Source organism: Scleropages formosus, chromosome 4 (assembly GCF_900964775.1).
Source record: "Scleropages formosus chromosome 4, fSclFor1.1, whole genome shotgun sequence".
Classification (NCBI taxonomy): Eukaryota; Metazoa; Chordata; class Actinopteri; order Osteoglossiformes; family Osteoglossidae; genus Scleropages; species Scleropages formosus.
Window position 1 is genome coordinate 3373974 of NC_041809.1, and position 14917 is coordinate 3388890.

Here is a 14917-nt window from a genome sequence, read left to right on the forward strand (position 1 = left end):
CCCCTCTACCTCCCACATTTACGGTCTCCGTCCAGCAGTTCAGGTCTGTCATTCTGAGCTGTCAAATGTGTTGGAAACTACAAAGCTAATTTTCAGTAAGGTGTCCTCATGGCTGGGCTTCGCATTCATCTTAAGGCTGATTTGCTGTTGCTTCCTGTGCTGGTAGCAGCCAATGTTGGTAACATCCACCAGTCAAGGCTCCCTTCTGTGGTTGATCGGAGGCCTTTCATCAAGACTTGGCTTCTTCAATTATTTCAAGACCCCGTTAGGAATCCACTCACTGAGGTCTTGGTGGAGGTGAATGATGCCCACCTGAAACCTGTCCCCGGGGTCTGTTGGCAACTATGTGCTCAACATATTGAAGCTGGCTGCTCGGGATGATGTTGATTAGGTCAGTGCTTGGGGGACGGTGGGGTAGGGAGAAGTCGAGTGGAGGTGTGTGTGTGTGTGTGTGTGTGTGTGTGGGGCTCACAGCTGCATCCCTAATAAGCCATGACTCTCGGTGAAACTGCCCCCGTTCATTGCTTTGCTGGGTGTGTATTTCTAAAAACTATATAGATGTTTGCTTTATATGCTTTTGTATTTGCTTTGTACATTGTTTTTTACTTTATGCATAGGTTTATGCAAGTATTTAATGGTCAAAACTGTTCAAATATGAGTCTCTGTTTGGGCCAGTGATCTGAACAGTCTCCCCTCTATATACTGTCCAGAATAGTGTGGTGGGACTGTTGATGCACTTTTTGAAAACCTTTTTGTGTTTCAATATCTCAAATGATTTTTGGTCATTGTGAGAAATGTGGCTACCCGGTAACCATGCCCACTTCACACGCTGGGCTTTTCACTGCAGGGGTCTTCGTTCCTCCCACAGATAAGAGCTTCCCCCGCCCGGTGGTCACCCCCGAGGACCAGGTGGTACTGAGGAATGAGGAGGCTGTCTTCCATTGCCAGTTCACTGCCGATCCTGCCCCCATCGTTGAATGGTATCACAACAATGATCTGCTCATCAACAAATCTCGGTATGTTGCTTTCTTCATCTCTTCGTGGTGTCTTCATGGACAGCATTAAAAGGGCAATGTGGCATTATTTTGCAAGGAAATGTATTCTGTTGTGCTCTACACCAGCTGTTCTCTCTACAACTATATGATTGGCCTAGGTGTCTCACTAGGAAAATTTAACCTGCATGATTACCTGAATACCTTTCGGGAGTGTTTGAGATGGTGCTTCATCATCATCCTTACATTTACTTATTTAACTGACTTTTGTCCAAAGTGACTTACAGCATTAAGGTACATTTATACAGCTGGGCAACCTAATTGGAACAATTTAAGGTGAATACCTTGCTCAAGGGTGCTGGAGATGGGATTTAAACCTGCACTGTTTGGGTCCAAAGGCAGCTGCCCTGACCACTATGCCACCAACTGCCCGAGTTTTTCTCTGTGATATGAGTATGTAGAATGTAAGGAGTTGGGTTGTCAATGCTTGGCTCCAGTGTGGTGTCTTCACCTCTCAGTGGTTAAGGTGCTGCTGTTGAGATGCAGTGGACACCTCGGCACGTCTCCTCCGTATTCACTCCTCCGTTCACAAAGCTGCAAGTTAAACAGCCCGTCCTGACCGCACATGGGTGTGCGAGTTAATTCAAACAGATTTATGCATATTTCCGTTGGAAGTGGAATAACACATTTTTCCTCCAGTTTTTTGAGGTAGGCCAGGGTCTTGGGACTTGGTGTGACAATAAATAACTTGGCCTAATGAGGGAAGCTGTTTTCTGTCTTAGGGAGGAAAAACAAACATGAAAACAAACCCCAAAGTTGTATTTCCCCAGAAACCTCACTGGAGACTCGTGGAAGTTATCAGGATTTTTTTTTTTTTTTTTTTTTTTTTAAATCTCTCTCCTCCCCTGCCCCCCCTTCATTATCTGCTAGACATATTAAGGGTTTTTTGAGGCTTTGAACTAGTTTCCTTCAGGATGCACACCAATCCAGAGTTGCAGCGAGACCATGTGTGTGCGCGCGCCTGTTCTTCTCATGCAAACACTCAACTAATGTCTTTCCGGACAAAAGTCAGTCTGCTTCTGTCGTCATAGCCCATCGCGCTGAGATGGGCCGAAGGGACTAAACTAGTATTCTCCCCTTCATTTCCGCAAGGACATTCACGAAGAACATCGGGGCCTATGGAAGGTCAGAGGTCAAGTGAGACTCGCATGTTGTTTGCGGGAGCTGACCCTGGTATTTGTTTTGGTGTGAGCAATAAAGGAACTGTTTTCACTGGCTGACCCAGCTGGTTCTTATTCAGCTCGGTTGTCTCACACATGACCCCTCATGTTTGCTGTCCCATCAGCACCTTGTCTCTTGCTATCAGTCAATGCTGTTCCGAAAATGCAGGGGGGACCCCATGTGTTGTTCTGACTACGTACATGTCACAACACAAAATGCCACCAGTTTCAGTAGCTTCCCAGAAATCTGGGGATTGATTTAGTCCTCAAGCACAGAGGTGCAGGGTGAGCCCTCGCTCATCCATGTGCGCAGCTGTGGCCTGGGTGGGCATTCGGTGTGATGTTGGGCTTTCGTCACCTCAAACACTGAAACTGAGCCTGGTGCAGCTGCCTGCCTTACGTGGCTCGGGCTGGAGGGAACCTCCAACGCAGCTGTCACTACCAGCCTACTGCACACAGGTTTTAGTCTCTCGCCCAGTCCTCTGTGGAGGAGACATGGGTGGGAGAGAACTTCCTGCTGAAGATGGCAGTCTGTTCTAATGGCTGAATGTAGTGAGTGTTGTGGGAGCTCCTGAACAGCGGTGGAGGTCGTTTTCTCCATTCACACCAAGATGCCCTTTTGGGACTGGTTCTTGTTTCCCTTTCGTTGCTTCCAACTGCACACAATATCGATTAGTAAATTCTCCCATTGTGTGTGCGGAGTAACATTGTGGGTGTTGGGGCTAACAAACGGTGTGTGCAGGTTGGGCTGTTAGGGCACATATGTCTCAAGATTTGATGTTGCAAGTGGATTCTGTGTGTGTGTGAGAGTGAGACGACTGATTGGCACCAGACTTTACCCTCCAAGCAGAACCCTTACACTGTTTGCACTGCATGTGTAGCCCTTGTTCTTGTGATATTCATCTAGGTTACTGCCATGACTGACACTTCCTCCTCTTCTTCTCTCATCAGCCTGTTCCTGTACAGCAACGGAACGCTCCACATTACCCAGGTGAAGGCCCGCAGTGTAGGTGTGTACCAGTGTGTGGCCCGTGGACCCCGAGGCCGCAACGTAACCCTGCAGGCTCAGCTCAGGCTGGCAGGTGAGAGGCATATTTCTTTATTGTGTGTATACCGTATGTAGACATTTAGACGCAAACATGGTAACGGCAATGAACCAGACCTGATTATAGTACCATTAGGGAATCGTCTGCTTGCCACGTCTTCCGTGGAGTTCTCCCATCGCCGTTGCTTAGTTCATCAAAACACAGCTCGGAGTGCATGTAAGCAGTCGCCCACCTACTCCTCTCAAATTTGCTCTCCAGCAGACACACCCCCAGGACCTTGATCCGGCTGCCTTAACCCGCTGCACCCGTAGGCCAGTTAAATTGCATTAATTCGCCTAATCTGTTGCTAATCCGTTACGGCATTAAACTGGATTGTGCCACACCGCGATCGGTGCTTAAGGACAAGCTAAGCGTTTCCGCTCTTTTTGCTCTCACTTCCCCTGATCCCCGCTCTCTAAAGTGGTGCTCCTGCTTCAGCCCGGATAAGAGCGCGCACTCTTTGCTCTTTGCTTCTATATTCCTGCTCCTCCAGGATAAGGTTTAAAACAAACCCCCGTCTAAAAGCATGTTTGTGGGTTTGGGCGATGGGTTACATTTATCTCTTGCCCCCCCCCCCCCCCACCTCTTTTCCTTCGGATAGCAGAGGAAGGTGTCTCATGGATTTATGGATTTTCATCTCTAATGGTTTCCATTTTGTAGCAGTTTATGGTGTGAACACAGCCTCTTGGGGAGGGTGGGGGAGAGTCTTTTCCCCACTCATTGGGTATTCCACCGATACAAACACTCTACCCTGGTCACACATGTTCACGTGAGGATGCGTTGATCCATGTGAGTCATCAGTGAGGACCGCAACCATTAATTATTTCTCACCCGCTCTCTAATGGCAGAGATCGAAGACATGGGTCAGCCGCTGTCAAGGGTCTTCACGGTGGACAGCCTTCAGCGTGTGTCCTGCCGACCCCCTCGCGGCCATCCGGAGCCTGAAATTTGGTGGGAGAGATCTGGGGTGCGGCTGCCTACCCAGGGCAGGGTGCACCAGCAGGGCACAGAGCTGGTCTTCAGCCCCACAGAGGACAGTGACTCCGGAACCTATATTTGTGTAGCCCGAAACAAGGCAGGGCAACGAGAGCAGGAGCTCACGGTCACTGTGGCCAGTAAGACCATCCCGTTCTCTGTGCTTTATTCTGAGTTCCTTCACTACATATATCTAAAACGTGTATCTGAACTGCATTCTGTGTAAACTGACTTTGATGTTAAAGCCCATTAAAACATCATCCCTGGCAAATTCCTGCAAAAAATGAATCAATTAAAGGAAAACCAGCGACATTAAACAAATCATAATAATCATGTGCAATGTTGCCCTGGAAGAACACGTCCTTGGGTTTTTCTTCAGATCGTATAAATCTTTCCCTTTGGATTAAAGTTTATGAATAAATTAAGTGAGTAAATGGCCTGTGGCTGTGTGTGCCAGTGCTGCGGGAGGCACTCTGCTCTCGTTCTCATAGAGCATCTTTATGGCTATGCTTCACTCGCTTGGGATCGCAGCCCGTCCCAGCGGTCGGCCAGGCGTGTCCAATGTATAGATTGGAGCTCATAGCTCCCTGTATTGAACTCGGGTTGGGGTGGGGGGTGTTCCAATTGAAGCTCACGAGCTTCAGGCATTATGGGAGGAATCGACGCGGCCTCATTTTACTTAAGTAGCTTAAGCGCCTTGATGTAAAGAGTATGTCCATGGCAGTGTGTCCTGAGATTTGATCTGACAGCCTTTCGGTTGTATCCAGTTGTATGAGAGGATGCATCTTTTGTGGCAGCTGCCCCGGAGTGGGTGACCAAGCCTGCGGATAGCTACTTGGAGGAGGGGAGGCCTGGGTACCTCCACTGTCACACCCGGGCGACACCCAAACCTGAGGTCACCTGGTACCGCAGTAGCAACCTCATCACTCCTGGGGTTAGTATACCTGGGGACAGAGGACACACACACACAGACACATATTCAGCGTGAATTATTTTGAGGAATTGTAAGTTGATGTCATTTATCCTGTACTTGCCTCCAAGGAGGGGAGGTGTTTCTGATGAAACTTTCTGTTGCAGGTTCAAACTTGTACAGACAATATGGGCTTTAAATGAAACCTTTGTCATTTCAGAGTGTGACCTTTAATTGTATGTCAGCAGACCCACACGCAGAGTTTCTGATTCTCTTGTTCTTTAATTTGAACCTTCACGTATCTCTTACTCCCGGACATTCCCGTGTAGGAAGCGCGTTTTGAGCAGTTCCCCAATGGGACGCTGCGGATCAACAACGTGGAGGTGTACGATGGAGTGGTATACAGCTGCCAGAGCAGGACGGAGGCTGGCTTCCTCTCAGCCCAAGCTCGGGTCTTTGTGCTAGGTGAGATGGACTATCTGTCCCTATTTACAATGTTCTACTGTGGTGCACCCTTTTTGACTGAGTGTCCTGTGTTCCAGCATCCGGCTGTTTTTAACACGTTAACGTAGGCTGACTCTGCAGCCCTCGGTCTCCTTGGGGACGCTGAGCCGTTCAATCGGTGTGTTCAGTTCCACTTCCAGACGGTTTTAATGTGTCTAACCAGGTGTGGTGGGATTAAAACGTACGGAACGGTTGGGGGTCTCGGAGGAGACTTTTGCAAGCGACTTGTCAGACTAACGTTTCTGTGTGTGGATGATGCGAGACCGAACGCCGTGTTTTTCAGAGAAACTCAAGTTCACGCCCACCCCTCAGCCGACGCAGTGCCTGGAGCTGGATAAAGAGGTCACTGTTCAGTGCTCAGCTACAGGACGCGAGTCCCCTAAGATCCAGTGGACAAAGGCAGGTGGGTGTGAAAGTCCTGCCCCCTTAACACCCACCACCTCTAACTTTGTTGTAGTGCTGAATAGGGAGGAGGTGTGAGCTCCTCCCACACGTCTTGAGATAATCTTTGTTCCATCTTGTGAACATTAATGGTTCGGGTGAACACTTGGCCCTGCTTTTGGAGGCCTATCTGGTAATGATTAGAGCAGTCAGAAGTGCACAGAAGAGGTCTTGTAGCTTTTTACCTATATTTGCCCCTTTTACCTGCCTCTCATCCCCTGCAGACGGCAGTGAGATCCCGTCCCATGTAGACCAGCGGAACGGCATATTGCACTTCTCCAAAGTGACGCACAGCGACGCAGGCGACTACACCTGTGTGGCATCTAATGCCGTACAGGGGGAGATCCGTGCTGTGGTGCACCTGACCGTGGCAGGTATAAACCCTCCTGACCGTAGCCCTTGTCACCCCCTTAAGTCACCAACTCACCCTTCCAGACCACCTTCGGAATTAAACTGGTGGCAGTATCTACATCCATTCAGAGAAGCTCATCTGCAATTTATATTTATTCACTTAGCAAATGTTTTTCCTGTGAAGGGATGTACAATGATTTACTACATTGATACCTTCGAACACTTCTTACAATGTTGGATACGCTACGCTGAACCCCCTACAATCATTCACTAATTTTTATAGCGGAGCAACGCACTGTCGCACATTTACACAGTAAGGGCAATTTTTACATTCCACTGTTTACCTGGAACGCATTGTCTGGACTGTGCGAAAAGACCTACACAAACATGACAACATGCAAACTCCACAGAGGCTGAGCTGGATTTGAACCCACGATGAAACTCACAGTCCAGGTGCTGCGTGGCACCAGGGTTGCCTGCTGTGCCGCCGTAGTTAATGCAGTCACATTGACCAGTTTTGGCTTGTTAATTCATGGACATCTCGGAAGCTGTTCGCACCACCTGTCTCAATGTTCACCCATCCAGTGTACGTCGTGTTCAAGCTCGAGCCCGAGAACACGACCGTATACCAGGGCCACACAGCCATCCTGCACTGCCAGGCCACTGGGAATCCTGAGCCCCTCATCCAGTGGATGGTTAAGGACAGGGTTCTGGACCCCAGCCGGAGCAGGTCGGTCAGTCGGTCCCCAGGTCTGATATGGTCTCTTGAGCTTCAAAGCTGCCTGTGGAAAGTCTCCATTACCGAACCGTGTCCCTTAAACACATCCTCCAGGTTCCAGAAGATGCCCAATGGCTCCCTGCTCATCAGTGACATCAGCATGGAGGACACGGGGAAGTATACCTGCATCGCTGGGAACAGCTGCAACATCCGCACCCAGGTGGCACAGCTCTATGTCGTGGGTAAGCTCTACGTCTCCTGTTCCGAGGCAGCTGGCGCTGCGAGTGTCCTTTGGTGTTGCTAATATCACTCTTTGGTACGACAGCAATAATGGGATTGTGATGCATTAATATTTTGCAAGGGGACTTGGTTTTAAATCCTTTTATGCAGCTGTATATGTCTGGAGAAATTAATTGTAAGTGCCAAGTGCCTTATTAAAGGATTTAGGAGTAGTGGTTATGACTTTCATCTTAATGTAAAGTCCCTGGTTCGAATCCCCTATAGTACCCTGGAACTTGTTTACCATGAATTATTTCTGTTAAAATACCATGGTTGGAAATGGATTAATGATTATACAGTGTGTAGTCCGGTACAGTAGGGCATGGTGGGTAATGCTGATGGCACACAGTGAATGAGATGAACATCTGGGTGTGGGTTCAAGTCCCTACGCTAAGTGTGGATGAAAAGTAAAATGACAGGTTAATGACACTACCAGTTCATGTCCATCAATAAAGGTAATCAATACAGAGCTGATGGGCTTTTTCAGAGTAGTGGGAGAGCACGTGGCAGGGTGGACTGTTGGGGAGGAGGTGCGCTCTAACCACGCGGAATGGATGGGGTTTGATTGTGCTCAGAGAATCTCTCTGCCGCAGACAATATCACGAGGGTGAGAACAGAAAATGTGATTAACCCCCCGCCACCCTTTACCCCCCGCTGTCAGTTACACGGGACCTGGATTCTATGTTAGAGGTGGAGCTTTAATAGGTACATGGGAAAGATGTTAACTCAATAGATACACTAATTTAATAATAAAAGTCCCTCCAAAGACTCAGAGGCTGGGGTTGGATTCCCCCCTCCCCATTGCTGGTAACCCAGAAGAGGAAAGGGTCACTGACTGGTACAGTTGTCCCCTGGGACGAGCTACAGTGAATGCAGTTTACTTCCCTTCAACCCCTGCAGCGTTTCCACAGACGTTACCGTGCAGCGCGGTTGCTGCCGTGGCAACCGTAGGTCTCTCTTCTGTTCCTGCCTTACTACCCTTGAGCAAGGTAATTTGCTAAATTGGTACAGTAAAATTACCCAGCTGTATAAAAGGGTAGATTGCTCTAAGTAGCAATGTTGCTAAATAAATGCAAAGGTGCTTTGGTGACACATTTTTCTGACTGGGTTTCTACCTGGCATGCATTGAATGCTAAACTAAATTGAAATGCATTTATATTGTGGGACAAGTGGTAGCGTAGTGGTTAGAGCTGCTGCCTTGGGACCTAAAGGTTGCAGGTTTGATCTCTACCTGCAGCTATAGTAGCCTTGGGCAATGCACTTACCCTAAATTGCTCCAGTAAAATTACCCAGCTTTATAAATGGGTTGTAACCATGTAATAATTGTAACATTAACACTTAACTTTATTAACCCTAATGGGAAGTGCATAAGGGTGCAGCAGCATACATACCGTATAAGATCTGCTGTGACAGACATTGGAGTGACTCGAAGTGCTGTGAATCACATGTAGACAAACGTGTAAGAATAAAGTAAAAGAAATAAAAGCAAATGGAATAATGGAAATGCTGTCAGCTCAGTACTGGTCAGACAATGAGGTCAGTACCACCTTGAGGACTGGGCTCAGGTGTCTCCTTGGAGCGTGTTGCTGGAGGTGCTGTCTGTTAGCGGTAGTCTGCAGGGGGTGACAGTCTCTCTCCATGATGGAAGGGGCCTTTACATTCTTCTCTTCAGTCCCACCTCTAATCTTTCCACTTGTGCGTCACAGAGAAACCTGAGCCCAAGATCATGGAGACGGAGGAGAAGGCCCCGTACAAGATGATCCAGACCATCGGGCTGTCGGTCGGGGCGGCTGTGGCCTACATCATCGTCGTTCTGGGCCTCATGTTCTACTGCAAGAAGAGGCGCAACGCCAAGAGGCAGCAGAAGAACGCAGAGGGAGAGGAGACCGAGATGGAGTGCCTCAACGGTCTGTGTACAGCTGTCTAAAAAGCGCCGTCAAACTGCATCTCGCACGCGTCGGAGCGGCGGTTTGGTCGCCATCTTGTGTTTGCTAGGGGGATTTTATCACTGAGAGCTCAGGATGGTTAGATGGGCTTGAAACGTGCATCCTAAAGTAAAATATAACACTGTTTGTATTATAAATGCTTTTTAATTTTAAGCTTAAAATGTATGTAGAGCCATAGGATGACATCTAAAAAATGTTTTATAGAGATGTAAGTACCTAAATAGAAGCGGCATATCTGCAAGCCAATATGTCCTGGGATGCTGTAGTGCATGAAGTACCTCAGACAGATGTGTGTACCCATGTACTGGAACTGGAATGGAGCTGTACGGTACCATAAATGTGTCTGTGGCTGGGCTGGTGTGCCCAGGGATGGTAGTTTTTGTTTTTTTTTTTTTTTTTTAATTTTTTTTTGTGTCTTAAAAAAAAGCTGCTGATCTCCACTCTGGGTGGAGCAAAGGCTCTTTGTGCATGAATCCAAACATAGTGGGCTTTCATTGCTGCTTGGTCTGCAATTGCCCCCAGCAGCTGAGAGAGGCTCAGTAGCAGGTGTGTGTGTATGTGTGTTTTGGGGGGGGTAATTTTAGTGCTCTTTGTGCTACTGGAATACATTCACTTTAAGTCTCCGATACATGACCCTGCATTTTAGCTCAGTGGAAGAGCAGTCTTATGTAATGGGAGCCCCCCCCGATCCACCCATAAGTGTCATTATAGACCATTTAACTTGTTAAACATACATGCTCTTTCATAACGGGCTTCCCACTAGTCTTTTAATAATACAGCACGAAAGGTAAGAGCAAGTGGAGTTTCTTCCTCTTTGTCAGTACATTGCTCCAAGTCACAAGTATTGATTGTGTCCTGGGGATCGATGGTAGAAGGCACTTTATCGATGCACTGATTGGCAAACAGCTTGAGTTCATCTTGCATGGTGTACTCGTACTCCTCAGGTCTGGCGATTTAGCACTTCTGCTCATACCAATAATTCCCTTAAAGATCAAATGTCTTTGAAACAGGCTGTAATCTGATTCAACAAGAGGCGAAAAACTTAAAATGGCTAAACTGGAAATTCTGAGGAATTCCAGCGCTGGAGGTTTTACGATTGTGACGCTTGATTAGTGCCGTGAAGGTTGTCTGCGTCCTTTAGGAGGCGCTGTGCAGCAAAACGGCCAGACAACAGCGGAGATACAGGAGGAGGTGGCCCTGACAGGCCTGGGCACTGCGGCGTCCACCAACAAGCGCCACAGCACCCATGACAAGCTGCACTTCCCCCGGGCCGACCTGCACACGATCACCACGCTGGGTAACGCCGGCCGTCTGGGCCTGCAGCTGCTGAAGCCCTTGGTGAACATAAATGGGTGGTCCTCCACTTACAACGTGTGAGACGTGAGACAGCTATCTTAACTGTATATTCGGGAGCCCAACATTTGCTCATAACGTAACTGCGTCCGTTCCATCTGGCATACGATAACATCCGCTGACCACCCTGCCGTCAGACACCACGTGTCCCAAGCCTGAGAATACCATAACTGTACTGTGGACTGTCCTGTATTAACATTATTTTAACATGAATTATGTACCAAGTTGGTGGGGGGAAAATACAATGTAGCCAAATTGATGTACCATATGGCTGTCAGAAGAGAACCTTGTAAGTCAAGGACCACCAGTAAATGTTGATAGACAATTTATGTATATAAATACGGTCACATCTGTAGATGTCTAGATCTGTGTGCACAGGTATAGATACAGGTAAATCTGAAGATTGTGTGTATAGATGTTCAGAGGCTTTCTAAGTGGCGCCTTGCCAACTCTTGCAGGCCGAGGTGAGTTTGGGGAGGTGCTGCTGGCCAAGGCCAAGGGCATCGAGGGCTGCGAGGCCGAGACAGCCGTGCTGGTGAAGAGCCTGCAGACACGCGACGAACAGCTGCAGCTCGACTTCCGGCGGGAGTATGAGATGCTGGGCAAGCTGAGTCACCCCAACGTGGTTCGGCTGCTGGGCCTGTGCCGCGAGGCGGAGCCGCACTACATGATCCTGGAATATGTGGACCTGGTAGGTTCTAGCTGCATGCCTGATCCACTGTGGGTCAGTCAGAAATCTGTGGCCTGTCTTCAGCAGAGGTGTGTAATGCAGTAAGGAAACCACACTGTGCTGTAATGCCTCCTTTCTATCAGGGGGATTTGAAGCAGTTCCTGAGGATCTCCAAAAGCAAAGAGGAGAAAACCAAGCCCCAGACATTGAGCACCAAGCAGAAGGTGAACATAAACCCAGCGTGCATGTGTGTGCACTCACACTCAGCACACGCTATTCTGATGCTCATTTCTCCTTTGTCCAGGTGTCCATTTGTACCCAAGTGGCCCAAGGCATGGAACACCTTTCCAACCACCGTTTTGTCCACAAAGACCTGGCAACTCGCAACTGCCTGATCAGTAATCAGCGGCATGTCAAGATTTCCACGCTCAGCCTAAGCAAAGATGTTTACAACAGGTGTCCGCGCTTGTTCAGATGCTTCGCCATGTCTGCAGGAGCTCTCTCTCTGTATGAAAGCTTGGTGTTGTGGAAGTTGGTGCTTATTTTGTTAGTGACAAGAACATGGCACTAAGCCTCCATCTAGTGGCTAAAGGGTGTAACTGCACAGGGACTCAAGGCTACACAGCTGTGGGGTTTTGACTGTGGTCTGGAGGTGTTCACGTGCACAATAACAACTTGAGGACCATTGCTGTAGGCTGTAGTTCGTACCCTGACTTGTCTGTCATCTTGCAGTGAGTACTACCATTACCGCCAAGCCTGGATCCCGCTGCGCTGGTTGCCTGCAGAGTCTGTCTTTGAGGGAGACTTCTCCACCAAGTCGGACGTGTGGTCTTTTGGGGTCCTCATGTGGGAGGTGTTCACCCACGGGGACCTGCCTTACACCAAACTCGGTGACGACGAGGTCCTGGAAAGTAAGATCAGGCTTAGATGATGTTGACACTCCGCTGTCCCACAGCTACAGTTTTCACACCTACAAGCTCTGCTTATTTTTGTTCTATGTCTTGTTTTCTAGTCCTGCCTCCTCTGCCCATTGTGCTGTAGCTCCTTGTGTCCTTCCCCATTTTTAGCTGCTCTCACTTCTCTGGGGGTTCACTGTGTTTCTTGCAGGCCTTCAGGGAGCCAAGCTCAAGCTGCCGGCACCGGACAGCTGCCCATCCCGGCTCTACAAGCTGATGTCCCGCTGCTGGGAGCCCAGTCCCAAGGACCGGCCCTCCTTCAGCGAGATTGTCAACATGCTGGGCGAGCAGCCTTCTGACACCAAGGTCTAATGGGGGACTACAAGGGTGTGGGTGGGAGGCAGCACGACCATTCTGCCTCCTCCTTCACTGGCACATCCCTGCAGACCGTGAACTCTGACAAACCTGCGACATTTCATGGGACTCAGGAACGAGGGGAAGAAAGAAGACTTAGTGAATGGAAGTTGCTTTTTTTTCTTTTTTAAATGAGATTGAGAGGTTACGGGGGTCACTTGCCTTAATTTGCCTCTGTTGGGACATCATATTTCTGCCCCTGACACACCGAACCCTGGGAACTACCTCTGCACGATGCCTTGCTTGGCCTTACCCCACTGCTTCCACCGGGACAAGGGGAGGAACAAAACGAGGACATTGGGCTCCAAAGCAAGAGCTGCCCTGCCATGAGGGGGAATGGGGTCGCTCTTATTCCTTTTAACTGCAGTTGGACTAGTCGGTGGCGTGAGCAAGTGATCACCTTTTTATTTTTAAAAATTTTAAATCTAAAGCTGGTTTATTAAGTGTTTACTTCAGTATGAGGTTATGAGCTTCGGAAAGCTGACGGTACAAGCGCAGGGAGATTTACCGAAGGTATGTAGTCTGTTACATGAGCTCTCGATCTGGGTTCTGTGTTGCAAAAATCTGATGGGACTCATCAAAAAGTCTATCTTCTGACAGAAGCTTGGGGAGAAGAGGGAAATCTGACTTTTTTTTTTTTTTTTTAATGGAAGAGAATGAGCAGGAGAAACCGCTGCATTTTTTTTTTTCCTCCCTCTTTCCTGCACACAGGTATGCTCGGAAAAAGCAGTTTTTCAGTCTTCTGGTGCTCCTTAGAGGCTCTTGTTTTTGTTGAGAAACAACTTGAATAAGTGGCAAGAAAAATGGTAAAGTGTGGCAATCGTATAAAGCTATTACTTACCTTAGCCATAATAAAACTATCCATGAAACTGTCAGTGCAGCCACCTGCCACTCAATGCCTTTTCTCAGTTAACTTCTTTGGACTGGTCCACTCAAAGAGCGGTGCGGTTGGGACCGGCCCACAGCGTGATGTCTACGCCTTGGGGACCATGCACTAAACACACTTGGCTTCTTTGCTCTTGAAGGATATCCAGGAACCTGTATTTATCACGAAGGTCTGGCCTTATTTCCCAGAATGGTACTTTTGTCACTGTTCCTTTTACACAATGTGTGTGTGTGTGTGTGTGTATTCAGCCTTTTTATAATCTCTCACTATGTACATTGAGTGGATAAATCCAGTGTGTGGATGTATGTGTATATATGTTAGGAAGCTGGGAGAAGGTGGTGTGACTACATCATTACACTAACAAGTGCCTGGAATATGAAGGATTTCACATTGCTTTTTGAAATATCTGAACAAATGCAGACGGCTTTGGTTTTTAATAGTTATTTTGTATTTGAATTTCAGTACTTTTTTTTTAAATGTGCAAAATTTAATTGCACCCTTTTTTAAGGCTGTTTTATTGGAACTGTAAAGGACACACTCTTGAGTCTTTTAATTTGCTTCTGCGAATGGTTATATTAGCCAAGATGTATACCTGCTGCTCTCAATAAAGGTCCACATGTCTACCGGTGTGTCCCCCCCATCGGCTTGGAGGAGCTGCGCGCTCCCGCGTACATCTGCTGACCACTAGGTGGCGATTCACCCCCAGAGTGAGTGAAAAGGATCACTCGAACCATAGATCGTGGATAAACCATGATCTACCGTTTCCATAGATCAACTTCACTCCTTTTGATTTTTGGCGTGGAAAGGGAAATGTATCCTTTTCAGGGTAAAGCAAGAATTTTTATTCTATAGTCTCCTGAAAAATCAAAGGTACTCTTGACATTTGGGTTTTTTTTTTTTATTATAAAGTTTATAAACGCACCCTGGAGCGATTGACACAGGAAGCACTACTGTATGTGCCTGACCAGAGCTCCGTTCACAGGTCTCCGGATCACCGCATCCCACTGGCTCTTAGCAGCACAGCCTGGGCCACAGGATCATCTCCATCTCGTAGCTGGTTACTACTCCAGTGTGACAACAAGGTTTGAAATGTCGCTTTACAAATAACCAGCAGGGGCTGCAGTAGTTATAGCTACTGTTTGATCTGAAGGTACCTGGTTCAAATCCCACCCTTGATCAAAGTACCCCGCTATGTAAATAAGTCAGTATAAAGATAACTTTGTAAAGCAGCTGTGACAAAGTAGTCTGATAAAGGTTGCTCACTTTGTAATAATGTC

The 14917-nt window shown here is 47.9% G+C and overlaps 1 protein-coding gene across 1 annotated transcript in view; it reads left to right on the forward strand.

Moving 5' to 3' along the window:
* ptk7b (protein tyrosine kinase 7b) overlaps nucleotides 1–13393 on the forward strand; it is a 57825-nt gene extending 44432 nt beyond the window's left edge. Inside the window, exons 5-20 of the mRNA XM_018740112.2 lie at nucleotides 869–1016; nucleotides 3164–3294; nucleotides 4146–4412; nucleotides 5070–5206; nucleotides 5512–5647; nucleotides 5970–6089; nucleotides 6352–6501; nucleotides 7064–7208; nucleotides 7311–7438; nucleotides 9182–9382; nucleotides 10563–10718; nucleotides 11233–11465; nucleotides 11588–11668; nucleotides 11749–11900; nucleotides 12177–12355; nucleotides 12552–13393. Of these exons, the coding sequence (XP_018595628.1) occupies nucleotides 869–1016; nucleotides 3164–3294; nucleotides 4146–4412; nucleotides 5070–5206; nucleotides 5512–5647; nucleotides 5970–6089; nucleotides 6352–6501; nucleotides 7064–7208; nucleotides 7311–7438; nucleotides 9182–9382; nucleotides 10563–10718; nucleotides 11233–11465; nucleotides 11588–11668; nucleotides 11749–11900; nucleotides 12177–12355; nucleotides 12552–12712 (2525 nt within the window). The 3' untranslated portion in view covers nucleotides 12713–13393. The remainder of the gene's footprint in view (nucleotides 1–868; nucleotides 1017–3163; nucleotides 3295–4145; nucleotides 4413–5069; nucleotides 5207–5511; nucleotides 5648–5969; nucleotides 6090–6351; nucleotides 6502–7063; nucleotides 7209–7310; nucleotides 7439–9181; nucleotides 9383–10562; nucleotides 10719–11232; nucleotides 11466–11587; nucleotides 11669–11748; nucleotides 11901–12176; nucleotides 12356–12551) is intronic.
* The last annotated feature ends 1524 nt before the right edge of the window (nucleotides 13394–14917 follow it).